Source organism: Crocuta crocuta, unplaced genomic scaffold, assembly GCF_008692635.1.
Source record: "Crocuta crocuta isolate KB4526 unplaced genomic scaffold, BGI_CrCroc_1.0 scaffold160, whole genome shotgun sequence".
NCBI lineage: Eukaryota > Metazoa > Chordata > Mammalia > Carnivora > Hyaenidae > Crocuta > Crocuta crocuta.
In genome coordinates, this window is record NW_027527591.1 from 4,364,451 (window position 1) to 4,379,887 (window position 15,437).

Here is a 15,437-nt window from a genome sequence, read left to right on the forward strand (position 1 = left end):
TGGCAAAAGAGACATGACTACACGGTATAACCAGGAAAGGTGATCTTATATGACAATGTATACATCCTGGCATCTTATCTAACAGTTGAAAATTAAGAATGGTTGCTAATATAGAGGAAAATGACCACATTCACTAAGATGAATGAATAAGACTGATATATTTTAAATAGAGAATGAAATACATAGAAAAATAATGCATACATGAAAGAACAAAATGGAACCAAGAATAAAGTGCCTAATTTATGAGAAAATTGAAGCAGGAAGAGGGACAATTAAGAATTTGGCTGAAAGAAAAGAAATATAGTCATCATTGGATTTTTCCTTTACTCCTTGGTATACATCTTGTTTTGTGATGAAAATCTTGTTTTGTGATGAAGAAACAGTTATTTTAAGACTGTGATTTCCTTCCCTTCCAATTTATTCTTAAGAATCACTAAAATCAATGCAAATGATATAGCTGCACACATCACTATAATGTGAGCAATAACGTTCTGAGTATTTATTTAGCTGAAGAGAGCTTAAAGGTAAAATGATTGGGTCCAATGAGTAACATAGGAATCCAAGCAAGTTGTCTTCTCACATGAAGCCCATAAATCACATCATTGAAAGAAAGCACAAAATTGGATTCATTCTAAATTATTTCTAGCAAAGGATCCTGCAAAGCAGCTATAATGTTTTTGATCATTGTTTTCCTTATAGGAATTCCGAAAAATGAGTCAGAAACAAAAATGATTATTTTCCAATCAGACTGTCAGTGTTAAGGGAAAAACAGTCTATTACTCAAATAGACTTAGGTATTTACTTCATTAAACGGTAGCTTCATTTAAGGAATGGAGAGATATTCTTAAAAGAATATAGCTATAATTATATATGCCCTCGACTAGAGCATTGGTTTTGTTTATTATACATTTATTGAACAAGCAAGACAACTGACAAAGACAGCGTTCTGAGGGTTAGAGCATTTTTTAAAAATGGAGTTGCAAAGAGAGAGAGTCAGAAGGTAGACTAAGTGGAGAACTGTAATTCTATAATGATTGGTCATTAGTGTTTCAGATTGTAGTTAAGTGTGCATGACATATCTATGTAAATGCTATTCAAAGAAAGCTTCCATATGAAGCCTACTTGATTTCATGTTTGTTCTTCAGCCATTTGATAAAAAGAAGATTTCAAGTAACGATGCTTCTCTACTATAGTTATCATTCCAATGTCAAATTTCTTGTGGACAAATCAGTAAAAGTTGTAAAGGAAGGTAAGAAATTCATACTTGAATAGAAGCTCACTGGACTGTTGTTGGTTTTTTTTTGTTTTTTTTTCCAATTCTTTTTTTTATTTTTGTAGAAAGATTTGAAAACTAGTTTCTTGGGTTTAAGTGATACAAACTCCTGACATTAAAAAGGAACAGACTGAGCTGTCAGCACAGAGCCTAACATGGGGCTCAGATTCACGAAGTGCAAGATATTGATGCAAGCCATAGTTGGAGGCTTAACCAACTGAACCACTCTGGGCACCCCTGACCAAATAACAGTTAATGGGGGAGTTAGCCATCAAACCAATAAGTAAATAGAGAAAAAAGAGTTTATTATGTGTGACCAGTGGTGCTGAAATCCAAAATATAAAACGTAACTCAGACAGATATCTACACTCATTGCTGAATTTTCTATCAACACCTTTACCAACTTCTAGTAATTATGTGAGTACAAAGATGTAATTATGATTTGAAGGCAAACTGCCAGAAACTATTGAGGAAATTTCCAAAGTACTCTAAAAAAATAAAATGCATCTTTTTTATTTTTAGCAACTGCTAGTCAAAAGCAGAGCTTTAAAATAGACACACTGCCTTCAGAAATAAAACTTTATTCACAAAAATCATTTCATAATAAATGAAATGTTATAGTAAATAGACCCTTTGTTTTCTTAAAAGTTATTCATTAACTAGTAGAAAATTCAATATTCCGTACTTCACATTTTCAAATGTTATAACAATATTAAGGTAAAGCAAACAAAGAAATATTTTTAATTTGAGGAGGAAAAAAAAGCCCTTCAAATTTAATCTTGAACCACTTAGTTAATTTTTTCCCAATGCCAAGCACCTCATAATTTGAATATAAAATGATACCTGGGTGGCTCAGTCAATTAAGAATCCAACTCTTGATTTTGGCTCTGGTCCTGATCTCATGGTTCATGAATTCAAACCCCACATAGGGCTCTGCACTAACAGTGCGGAGCCTACTTAGGATTCTCTTCCCCTCTATCCATGCCCCTCCCCCACTCTCGTGTGTGTGTGTGTGTGTGTGTGTGTGTGTGTGTGTGTTCTTTCTCTCAAAATAAATAAGCTTTAAAAAAATAAAATAACAATTGAGATCTGCATTTGTTGATCATGATGTTTCTTAATTGCAACCACATATGAGTTTTAATTTTTCTTAAATTTGAACAAAAAAGCAACATCCTTTTCTCCATGTCATGTTGAGTTAGCGCCTAGTCCAGTCTAGTACTGATAAGGCATTTTTGGAATGTGAGCTGGTTATCCTTTTTTAAATTATGTATGCATAAAGTAATCTGAATTATGTTTTTCCAAAAGACATGATAAGTCTACATAATTAGTTTGTAATTTCTATCATTAAGTGCAATCAAGATGCAATCTTATAAATTCCTTCCTGGCATTCTCACCAACTTATCAACAATGCATCAGTATAGCTTAGAAATTTAAAAATCAAAATATTTAGGGTGAAATTATTGTTAAATCAGGACACTGACATAAGACAAGAGCATAGCAGTTCTAAATGTGTATGGCTAACAATGTGTTCTTTTATATTTCTGCCGAAGAATTCTCTCAAGAATCTGGCCCAAGAACACCAACCGGTAAGATATACCTGAAGAGTTTCTTACCACTGGGAGGCTTATAGTCTTGATCTTAATAACTCTCTCCAATGAACAATGGAAGAGTAAAAAGGAGGTATAAAGGTCAGATGGGGAGACATTTCAGGAAAATGGCTGAAAGTATGCTAAAGACAGGCTTAACAGAAAGCCCTCAAATCCATAATCCAGTTTAAAGGGAAAGGAGACATAAATACCTTACCCCAGCCTATCAAGGTGAAGCCCCACAGGTATTTGGTGTCCGAAAAGAACGCCACAAAGATTAGACTATGCAGGTAGAGACCTTCCACCAAGATCCAATAGTAATTCGTAGCCAGGAAGTAAATAAACATCACAACAGCAATCTTGCACCCAATCTGTTACAAATAAACCAGAATTGCATCATATTAGAACTCTTAATTGTACTAGATGCACTAACAGACCACCAAAAAGCAGTTCTCTCCTTCTCTTTTATAATCTATTTCCTGTACATAGAAAAGCCAAGACTGTTAAAAGAGAGGACAAAGTTATTTTAAGACAGCATCTTGAAGACTCTGGGCTTGATTCTATTTTTTTTATATAAGATAATTTTCCTTTAGAAATTACCAAAAAATCACTTTTGCTTAATTTCTCCTGTTTATCAAAATAAGACTTGATCATCAGAGAAAATTAGGAAAGTACAGAAGAGCATAAAGAAGAAATATTAGCCTTTATTCTACCATAAATTTATTTTATTCTTGTCCTTTTAATGCCCTAAAGTCAATGGCTAAAACAATAAACATTTAATACATCTTATGAATCTATGGACTGACTACGTGATTCTGCTGATCTGGGCCAGGTTCAGCTAATCTTGGTTAGGCTCACTCACAGAGCTCTACGTTCGACCGGCACACTGTCACATCTACTTCATTCTGTTGGATAAAACAAGTCACAAAGCCAGCCCAGAATAAGAATCAGAAGGGGTACAAAGTTACAGGGCAAAGGCCAAAGATATAGAAAGGGTACTAATTCATACCATCAAGGCATACTTGATTTCTAGATATAGTGCATCAGTATCTAACTAACTGAATTATTGAGTGATTCTAGTTACTAAATAACCCCAGGGCATTTCAGAGCAGAATCAAGTACTTGGAGTCTTACATTTGAACAAGTCTTTGAGTCTACAATAAAGAAACTAAATGTCGTGGGCTTTTAAATCCCACACTTCTGGTTTTGCAAGTGAGCTTTTTACTTTTGAGAGTCACAGACAGTGGCTAGGAGCCATATACCAAATGCATTCCAGTCATATGATTTTTGAGGCTTCCATTCCAGAATGTTCTGGAGGAAAGAGCCCAAATACTTTTAATAGTCTAAGATGATGAGTAATTAGGAGTGAAGCTTGAGACAGAACTGAGGTAGTAAACATTATACAAACTGGTCATCAGTTAATTCAGAGATAAGATAAGCCCAAACAAGTTAACATTTAGTGGACTGTAAAATGTAACGTACTATAATGTTATATGAATCAGTAATGAGAGAAAATGGTGAAAACACTTACATACTGTGATTTGTCCACAGAAGGCACTTTCATGGAACTCTGCAGGTCATCTTGCATTAACAGAGACTGCAGCTCCTTGACTCCTATGTGAGTATGGACCACTTTGTCCTTGACAAAGATGCTTACAGCTCTCAGCATGAAAGACATAAACAGGTGCATGTGGATGTAATTCCTAGTGCAGTGCAATCGTCTATAGAGAAAAAATATTTAGTTCTTAGATTTGGATGAAATTAGAAATGGAGAAAGAAAATACATAAATGAGCCCATACTCCTCCACAAAGAAGAAAATGCAGTAAGCATGAACAAAGACAGAAACCCATTACTATATACTTCCAATAGAAACAATTGAGATCAAAATCTAAATTGTAACTTTTTGAGAAATGATTTCAAATTTATCCTGCTCTACTACCATGTTTATTCTGATTTGGCAGTTAGCTATTACATTATATGGTAGTATTATACTAAACTATATATTAAAGTAATAAATGGTTAATGAAGAACCATTTTGAAAAGGGATAAATATTATTAAAAGTGGAACTTTTGCATTTTCAATACATTCTCTATAAGAAAAAATTAAAATAGGGGCACTGAGTGGCTCAGGTATCAGCTGTGCTAACAGCTCAGAGCCTGGAGCCTGCTTCGGATTCTGTGTCTCCCTCTTTCCCTGCCCCTCCCCGGTTCACACTCTGTCTCTCTGTCTCTCTGCCACTCTCTCTCTGTCTCTCAAAAATAAACATTAAAAATTTTTTTAAAAAAAAGAAAAAGTAAAAATATTTTGATAGCATTACACAAATTTATTTCCAAGTACTGTTAAAGAGTAAACAAGCTGACTTTAACATAAAAAACTCTTTGAGTTTATAAAAGAATCTTAGACACAAGTTAAGTCATAACATACTTATAAGTAGATATAGTACTACTAATTTCCTTTACAAAAAGCTAACTCCAAAAGAGATCTTTTTTTTAAGTTTGATGGAAAACAACAACAACACTTAGAAAGGGACGTATAATCTGGCCCAGCACTACCATTGCTTGACTGTGAGACAGTACAACTTCCCTGTACAAGGGACACAATAATACTTCTCTTCCAGAAAGGACAAAGTACGCAAGTGTAAGGTAGTAAAAAAAATTTAATCCAATAATATATTTTTATATTTCATAATATAGGAGGGGGTAGACCAAATGAGAATGAGCTAAAATTAGAAATTTTGGAAGTGTTTTGTTAGTATGTTAGGGACACGGATGCATGTCCATTCTGCCCAGATGGTCCTCCTCATGGATTGATTCTTTTGGGGGAGTTTCTTCACAATCAAGTGGGATTTTACCAGATAGGTTTTCAGGTGTTTGTGGAAACACCTGAATAGTGAATAGTGCCATCAGAGGATATAAATAGGTATGGATTTTTAGAAGACTCAACACAATTTACTATCCCATTAAAAAAAGTACTTTGTTTTGTGAGATGGAAGTTTCTCAAATTTTTGTATAGCATTCTGCTATATAGTACAATAATTGTATAAAAAGTACTATATAGAAAAGAATTTGTTAAATAGAGTGATAAATGACTACGTAAATTGAAGAATTACTACTTAGTGATGTGTATCCTCCTGAAATTTTGTGTAGGGTTTTTTTCTCATAAATATTCACTCCTTATTCTAAACAACCAGAGCTACACTTAGTATAATGGAATGGACTGGATAGGAGTTGGAAGATGAAGGTTCTGTTTCCAATTGGATCATCTGGGACCTTGTGACCTTGGACACTGAGCTTCAGTGGTGTCTCTAAAATGGGATAATACTGCCAAGCCAATTTCACAAGACTGTTTTGAGAACACCTTCGTAATTTTACAGATCTGATGGTGGTCCCCTTCTACTTAACAACTTCATTAGCTCCCTATTCTCTACCCTTCCAAGACAAAATTCAAAGCCTTTGACAAGGGCCTGCAAATCCAATGCCACAAAATCTAGTTTCTTCCTGGCCATTCCTACCTGGCTACTTCTCCCTGTAAATCAAATGCTGCATTCACACTGGACTCTTCTATGTTCCCAGCATCTACTCTGCTCCTTCCTGCCTCTGAGTTTTGCACATTCTGTTCCCATCATCTGGAATGCATTGAATTCCTTCTCATCATTGCAACATCAGTTCACATGTCTGTTGATCTGGGAAGTCTCTCTCTCTCTCTCATCTAGTCAGTTTTGGACTAGTACCTTGGTCTTCCCAAAGCTCTTTATAAAAGCCTATATTATAGTACTAACAGTTTTTTATTTTATAATCATTTAATGAGTCAGTCTCTCTCAATGGCTTATATACTCCTTTTCCAGTCTGCAACATATCTTAACCTGTTCTCCATCAGTACTAAAAAGAGTCTACCATATGACAGAGAAAAATGCTTACTGAGTAGATGGACTACTGAATCAATAAAGTAAAAGTTTTGAAAATATAAACTATACCACCATAATAAGAGTCATCATTTTAGAAGAAGTAGTTGGAATATTAAACTAGTCATTTATTTATTAATTCAACAACTATTTATTAAGCACTACTACAAATCAAGTACATTGCAACTACTAAGAATGCTCCAATGAGCAAACAGAAAAAAAATAATGCTCTTATGTAGTTTTACATTCTAGACGAAGAGATAAATAAAAAGATAAATAAGTAGAACATCATATTAGATCATGATAAAACAAAAGAGAAAGACAAAACAGGAAATAAATATGAGAAGTTTCAAGGAAGAGGAGATTGTAAGATGGTCAGAAACAAAATATAAAACATTTTGTTTTTTGAATCTGTCATCTACCCTCCTCTCTCTCCCCACACATAATTTGCCACTAAATTCTTAAAATCATATTGTCTTAATTAATATACCTCAAAATCTTCCATTTCTATCCAATCCTCAAAGCCACTGCTGTTGGCCAGGCCACCATCTTCCGGTCCTGAATTATTCTAACAGCCTCTTCCAAATGAGCTTCCTATTTTGCCTCCCACCAACTCACTCTCCATCTTACAAATGACCTTTCATGTCACTCTTCCGCTTAAAATTCTTCAATGGCTCCTCATTGCTCTTTGGGTAAAGTTCATATTTCTTCCTATAACCTTCAGGTCTCAAAACATCCTCAACCCTGCTTACCTCTCCTGTCTCAGTGCCCATCACTTACCTACACCACAACTCTGAATTCTCAAATATTCCATGCTTTTCTTGACATAAACTTGTCTTGATCTAAACTCTGTTCTCCAATGTTCCTTGTTGGTTAAATCTTATTTATACTCCCATGTCTTTTGAGATTTCACTTCATTTCAGTCTTCCCTCATCTTCTTAACACTGCCATCCCAAATTACCATCCACCACCTGAATCACAGCACTTCTCACACTGTATACTAATTGTTTCTTCAGCTCTTTGTATCACAAAGCAGCTGCAAGCATAATGAGAATACCTTTCCCATACATGCTGTGCACTGTTGTATCTGCATACCGGTGCTCAAAATTTTGTATTGATTTAGATTAAGTTGAATCGAATCAGGCAAAAGTTTCAATGGATAAAAAACAAACCACAACAGAAGCAATAAACGTGATTATTTTATATATACCATCAGATAATTTGGGAAATTATTTCAAATGAATTTTGGTCCAAGGGCACCAAATTCATTTGGGAAAAATGAAGTCTTTGCACCAGGAATGAAAATTTTTGTAACTCATTCTGTTCCGCTCTGCATGTGTCACTTTGCAAACAGCACACTGTCCTGAATGATCTATTGACTTACTGGCTTCATACTGCTTTAATGCTTTTTTAAAATTTTTTTTCGTTTTTTAAACAACAACAAAAATAAAAACCCTGAATCTCCTCATGAAAAATAAAATTTCAATGCCAAATATCATAACACTGGGGTGAATTCAAAAACTTATGCTGAGAAAAGTGCTTGGAGACAGAAATTTTGACACCTCTACGTCTTCGATGCATAGGAAACAAAACCTGTTCCTTCATGGAGAAATGCATAGGGGATCACTCACCTGAAGTAACCAATGATGAGAATAGCCACAGCCAAGGAACCGAAGGAGATAGAATATCCAATTGTGTACATGACATAGAGGCGTTCAAAGAATTCTTGCTGACGGGGAAGAGATTTAATTAGAAAAACAGGTTTGAACAAATAAGTAGATGTACATAAACTTAAAAATCATGTTTTCCTCTGTTTAGAGACAGGCAATGTATTATCCCATTTATAGAACATTGGTTATTCATCTGGTCTTCCTTTTACTTTCTAAATTCAAGTCAGAGTTAAAGATGTAATAATAATCTTGGACATTTCTTGCTTAATTGAGGCCAAATTAAATGCTGCAATATTTACTTCATGAATTTTTGTGCTATCCACTTTAATTACTTGGAACTGTATACCTAATGTGATATTTGAAGTAAACAAAAAGCATGTTACATGGCTATTTTAAAAGGAAATGGGTAAAAATGATATGTCATTTTTAGAATATTAGTTCTAGCTTTCTTTAATTTTTTTAATTGTTTACTGTAACTTCCATTTATTTTTTTGTTTTGGTTTTTTCCTTTTTTGTTTTTTTCTTTTATTTAATTTATTTTTTAAATTTACATCCAAGTTATTTAGCATATAGGAGTAGATTCCTAGTTAGTGATTTCAGGAGTAGATTCCTTAATGCCCCATACCCATTTAGCCCATTCCCCCCCCCCACAACCCCTCCAGTAACCCTCTGTTTGTTCTCTATATTTAACACTCTCTTATGTTTTGTCTCCCTCCCTGTTTTTATATTATTTTAGCTTCACTTCCCTTATGTTCATCTGTTTTGTATATTAAAGTCCTCATATGAATGAAGTCATATGATATTTGTCTTTCTCTGATTGACTAATTTCGCTTAGAATAATACCCTCTGGTTCCAACCACGTAGTTGCAAATGGCAAGATTTCATTCTTTTTGATTGCTGAGTAATACTCCATTGTATATATATACCACATCTTCTTTATCCATTCATCCATCGATGGACATTTGGAGTCTTTCCAATCTTTGGCTCTTTAAGTTTTTATTGAGCCGTCATTCACATGAAATACAGATCTCAAATGAACTGTTTGATGGGTATTTGACAAACCAACTTTGCTGTGCCCCTGGCCAGTCAAGAAAACCACCCACCATTCATCCCCTTGTAACCACTGTTCCAATTTCTGTCATCACAAATTGGTACCATCTGTTCATGTACTTCATGTACTTTTTGACTGTTCTTGGACTAAGAATTAGACAGTATATACTGTTTTTGTCAAAATAATGTTTTTGATATTCACCAATATTGCTACATGAATGAATGATCCATTCCTTTTCAATTTTTTAAAATAATTACAAATTCACAAAACTGGAAAAGATAGTAAAAAATGTCCTATGTGTCCTTTACTCAGTATTCTCCAATGGTTACATCTTAACATAATTATACTAAAATTACAAAGGCAGAAATTTGATATGGTGCAATTGTGCATTTATAATTCTACATCATGTTATCACATTTGTACATTTCTGTATCTCTATAATTTTGTCATTTCAGGGGCACCTGGGTGGCTCAGTCATTTAAGCGCCCAACTTTGGCTCAAGTCATGATCTCAAGTCTGTGAGTTCTAGCCCCAGGTCGGGCTCTATGCTGACAGCTCAGAGCCTGGAGCCTGCTTCAGATTCTGTGTCTCCCTCTCTCTCTGCCCCTCTCCTACTCATGTTCTGTCTCTTTCTCTCTCAAAAATAAAAAAAAATTTAAAAAAAATTTTAAGTTTAAAAAATATATAATTTCATAAATGTTATAGAAATGGAATCATAAAGTATGTGACCTTTTGAGATTGGCTTTTTTCACTCAAGATCCATTCAAGCTATTGCATATATCAAGCTTGTTCTTTTTTATGCCGAATAGTATGGTATAGTATGTGTGTAATCTATGTGTATCATTATATTTTAAATGTTCCAAACTTTGTAGACAGCATACATTTGAGTCATGCTTTTTAATAGATTTCTTCAATCTCTGTTAATTGGTATATTTACACCATTTTTTAAATATAATATTGATATGTTAAGGCTAAGTCCATCATTTTATTTTCTTTTTTCTGTTGTTCTATTTTCCATTTCTCTCTTTTATTTTTCCTGCCACACAGTGGGCTACTTGAACATTTTGTAGAATTCCATTTTGATGTCTCTTTTTGTGGTAGGTATTATTGTGTACTGTTTAATGTGGAACCTTTGATTACTGAACGGTTACCTTTCTTCCTTTCTAATTATGCACTGAAAGCTATAAAAAAAAAGCTCTGTTTTCACTGTTTCCCCCAATTTTTGATATATTCAGCTTTGATAATTATTCAGTTCACACTTTTGCCATGGGTCACATATTTCCAACACATATTGTCAACTGTCTACATATTTTATTTTAATTGAATTCAATTAATTCTTTTGTGTCGAGAAAATATACTCTGTATGATTTTCATCTCGAGATTTGTTGACACTTGAACTTTTGGTGTGTAATTTAAAAGAATGTGAATTTTGTAGTGTTTGGCTATTGTGTTCTATAAATGTCATTTTAATCAAATTGTTTTAAATATATGCTATGGAAGTTTTTACCTAATTGTTTTACCAATTACTGAGAGAATGGTATTTTTATAAATTCCAATATGATGGGATTTGATCATGTCTCCCTTTAGCTTTGACAATTTTTGCTTTATGAAGCCCCTAGATGCATGCATATTTAGGACTGTTATTTCCTCCTGGTAAGTGGGTTATTTTATCACTCTGATATGTCCCTCCATGTTGGCATTACTGTCTTCAAGTCTACCTACTCACACCAACTCTTTTATGCCTAATGTATGCACTGCATATAATTTATCTACCCTTTTGATATCAACAAACCTATTATCTTCACATTCATCTGTATCTTTCTATTTAGAGTACATTTCTTGAAGACTATATATAATTAGGAGAAATTTTATTACCCATTCTGCCTTTTAAGTAACTGTTTACTTCATTTACATTGAATATAATCATTGCTAGGGTTGGGTTTAATAATAACACATTGGTGCTTGCATTCTGGATGTCCTATCTCCTCTTTGTTCCGCTGTACCTACTTCCTTACCTTCTATTTGGGGAGGGGAGGGGGTCCAATCAAGTATTTCTTAATATTGTACTTGTGTTATTTTTTAGCAGTTATGCATCCCGAACTTATCAGAACCTACATTACATAATATTGAACTATTTCACAAACTAATATACTCAATTTTGCTTCCCAGAATACATCCCTTTTAGATTCTGTCTACATAATTTATAAACCCTAATAAGAAACCATTTTGTTTGCTTTAAGCAGTCAATAGACTTTTAAATGAATTAAATTATAGACACAGATATAAAGATTAGATATAAAATAGCAATAAGGATAAGAATAGAGTTTTATTTATTGTTTTAGTCTGTCATTAAAAAAATTTTTTTTAGGGGTGCCTGGGTGGCTTAGTCGGTTAAGCGTCCGACTTTCGCTTAGGTCATGATCTCGCGGTTCGTGGGTTCGAGCCCCGCGTCGGGCTCTGTGCTGACTGCCAGCTCAGAGCCTGGAGCCTGTTTCAGTCTGTGACTCCCTCTCTCTCTGACCCTCCCCTGCTCACGCTGTCTCTCTCTCTCTCCTAGAAATAAATAAAACATTAAAAATAAACAGATAAATTTTTTTTAAATGTTTATTTTTGAGAGAGAGAGAAAGACAGAGCACAAGTGGGGGAGGGGCAGGGCGAGGGAAACATAGAATCTGAAGCAGGTTCCAGCTGAGCTGTCAGCACAGAGCCCTACACAAGGCTCTAACTCATGAGCTGTGAGATCATGACCTGAACCAAAGTCAGACACCCAACCAACTGAGCCACCCGAGTGCCCCTTCTCTGTCATTCTCATCCACATATATACCCATTCTGGTACTTCTCATTCCTTCCTACTAATCTATGCTCCCATCTGATAAAGTTCTCTTTACCCTAAAGGACTTTCTTGAATATTTCCTATACTGAAGGTATGACAAAGATCCTCTCATATTTGTTTTGTCTGAAATGTATCATTTTTTTACCTTCAACCTAATACATAGGATCACTTTAAAGATGTCATCCCACTGTATTCTGGCCTCCACTGTTTCTGACTAAAAGGCAGGCATCTTTTATATTGCTGTTCCTTTGGATATAACATGCCCTTTTTCTTTCTGCTTTTAAGATTTTATTTTTTTTAAGTTTATTTATTTATTTTGAGAGAGAGAGAGAGAGAGAGAGAGAGCAAGCAGAGGAGGACCAGAAAGAGAGGGGAGAGAGAGAATTCCAAGCAGGCTCCACACTGTCAGCACAAAGCTCGATGTGAAGCTCAAAGTAACTAACCCATGAGATCATGACCTGAGCTGAAATCAAGAGCCTGAGGCTTAACCTACTGAGCCACCCAGGCTCCCCTAAGGGCATCGATCCTTTACCATGCTGTATCCAGTGTGCTGTTGAGCTTATCAAATGAATTCATTTTTGAATTGAATATTTCCATTTTAGAATTTCCTTTTTGTTATTTTTTTCAGTTTTTATTTCTCTGATTTTCCCATCTGTTTTATGTACCTNCTTGGATATAATATGCCCTTTTTCTTTCTGCTTTTAAGATTTTATTTTTTTTTAAGTTTATTTATTTATTTTGAGAGAGAGAGAGAGAGCAAGCAGAGGAGGACCAGAAAGAGAGGGGAGAGAGAGAATTCCAAGCAGGCTCCACACTGTCAGCACAAAGCTCGATGTGAAGCTCAAAGTAACTAACCCATGAGATCATGACCTGAGCTGAAATCAAGAGCCTGAGGCTTAACCTACTGAGCCACCCAGGCTCCCCTAAGGGCATCGATCCTTTACCATGCTGTATCCAGTGTGCTGTTGAGCTTATCAAATGAATTCATTTTTGAATTGAATATTTCCATTTTAGAATTTCCTTTTTGTTATTTTTTTCAGTTTTTATTTCTCTGATTTTCCCATCTGTTTTATGTACCTTTGTCATTCACTAAATCATCTAACATATTTGTAATAGTTATTATTAAGTACTCATCTGCAAATTCCAACATCTGGATCATCCGGATGTTTTTTCCTGCTGTTATTCTTACTACAGATTTCGGATCCTTGCCTTATAATTTTGTGTTACATTCCAGGCCCTTTAGTAAAAGAATAGTAGGGACTAAAGTCTATGATGTTAACAGCCTGAAAAGGGCAGGCCTCTTCCTCTGTCAGTCTTCTGGGGTCGGGAGGCTGGGTTACCCTGTTGTTAAGCTGAGTTGAGCTCTGTTGTAGTTTTTTGTTTTATTTTTGGGGGGATTCCTTTTATCTTAGCTTTAGGTTTTGAGAGCAGAGCCAGCACGCCTTCAGCAGACCCGGAGATCTTAGCACCAGCAGCCTCTAGTGGCCATGAGGTGGATTTTAGCCCACTTGACAGTTTCCAAGCCATAGAACTTTTGTTGGTATTTGAATCATCCGTCAGCTTTTTGAGTTGCGAGGGCTCTTGCTTTGCTCTCCTGCCCTTCCCTGGCATTTGGGCTGTACAATCATGCATCTAGTGAAGTCCCCACGGGCCTCAAGGCACATCTCTCAGCTCCTCTGTTCTGTCCCCTGCCTTGGCCACCTGCTGCCTCCCATTCTGAGAGCCCTACACACACCTCGTGGGAATGTTTCTCAGCTCCCTCTGTGCTACCCACAGCCGTTGGCACAGGGCCTCCACACACTCAGTGAAGCCCCATGGGAAGCAACATGTTGGTAGGTGATAGCTCACTGTGAATGGCGCTCACTTCTTGGAAATCTAAGCTCTCATGCCAACTCTTGTCTGTGAAAAGTTGGTTTCAAAGCCTGGCTCTTCTTTTTGTCCCCTGTGATGGCGTGGTTGTTCCTCTTCTGCTACAAACCCAGGGATAAATAGCAGTCACAGGTCTCCTCTCTTATATAGGAAGGGCTTGCCCACTTCTAGAATTAGGATCATTTAGAGTTCTTGGCATCCTCAGCTCATGGTGAGTTATTACAAATTTCCAATTTTGCATCTTATTCAATCTCTTCCCATTGTCACAACTTCCTATATGTTAACTGGAAGCAAAAGACTTTGCCTCTTATTCCTTTGTAAAAATGTTTACTACATTTTATTATCAGTGAATAAAATACTAAAACTTTGTGTAGAAAATATTTGGATAATGTGTAAAATACAAAAGATGGGGGAAAAATCTCCTGAATTCCTGCCAACCAAAAACAAGCATTGTATTTTGTGTATTTCTTTCCATTCTGTCTGTATGAAGCATTTTCTATTGTTTTGAACATCAAATTCTTAATATACATTCAACTTTATTACTTGATTCTTTTTTCTGTTAACTGTATAACAAAGGAACTTCCTAAGGCCAAAAACTCTTTACAAAAAAATTTATATAAGCTTATTTAACCTTCTCTGGAAGGTGCTTCACTGNTCCTTTTATCTTAGCTTTAGGTTTTGAGAGCAGAGCCAGCACGCCTTCAGCAGACCCGGAGATCTTAGCACCAGCAGCCTCTAGTGGCCATGAGGTGGATTTTAGCCCACTTGACAGTTTCCAAGCCATAGAACTTTTGTTGGTATTTGAATCATCCGTCAGCTTTTTGAGTTGCGAGGGCTCTTGCTTTGCTCTCCTGCCCTTCCCTGGCATTTGGGCTGTACAATCATGCATCTAGTGAAGGCCCCACGGGCCTCAAGGCACATCTCTCAGCTCCTCTGTTCTGTCCCCTGCCTTGGCCACCTGCTGCCTCCCATTCTGAGAGCCCTACACACCTCGTGGGAATGTTTCTCAGCTCCCTCTGTGCTATCCACAGCCGTTGGCACAGGGCCTCCACACACTCAGTGAAGCCCCATGGGAAGCAACATGTTGGTAGGTGATAGCTCACTGTGAATGGCGCTCACTTCTTGGAAATCTAAGCTCTCATGCCAACTCTTGTCTGTGAAAAGTTGGTTTCAAAGCCTGGCTCTTCTTTTTGTCCCCTGTGATGGCGTGGTTGTTCCTCTTCTGCTACAAACCCAGGGATAAATAGCAGTC

At 36.0% G+C, this 15,437-nt stretch overlaps 1 protein-coding gene across 1 annotated transcript in view; it reads right to left on the reverse strand.

Moving 5' to 3' along the window:
• The window catches only part of PTH2R (parathyroid hormone 2 receptor), a 59,470-nt gene that overhangs the window by 33,216 nt on the left and 10,817 nt on the right, over positions 1-15,437 (reverse strand). The window contains exons 4-6 of the mRNA XM_077771388.1: positions 8,394-8,491; positions 4,391-4,580; positions 3,077-3,230 (exon numbers count right to left, since the gene is read on the reverse strand). Of these exons, the coding sequence (XP_077627514.1) occupies positions 3,077-3,230; positions 4,391-4,580; positions 8,394-8,491 (442 nt within the window). The remainder of the gene's footprint in view (positions 1-3,076; positions 3,231-4,390; positions 4,581-8,393; positions 8,492-15,437) is intronic.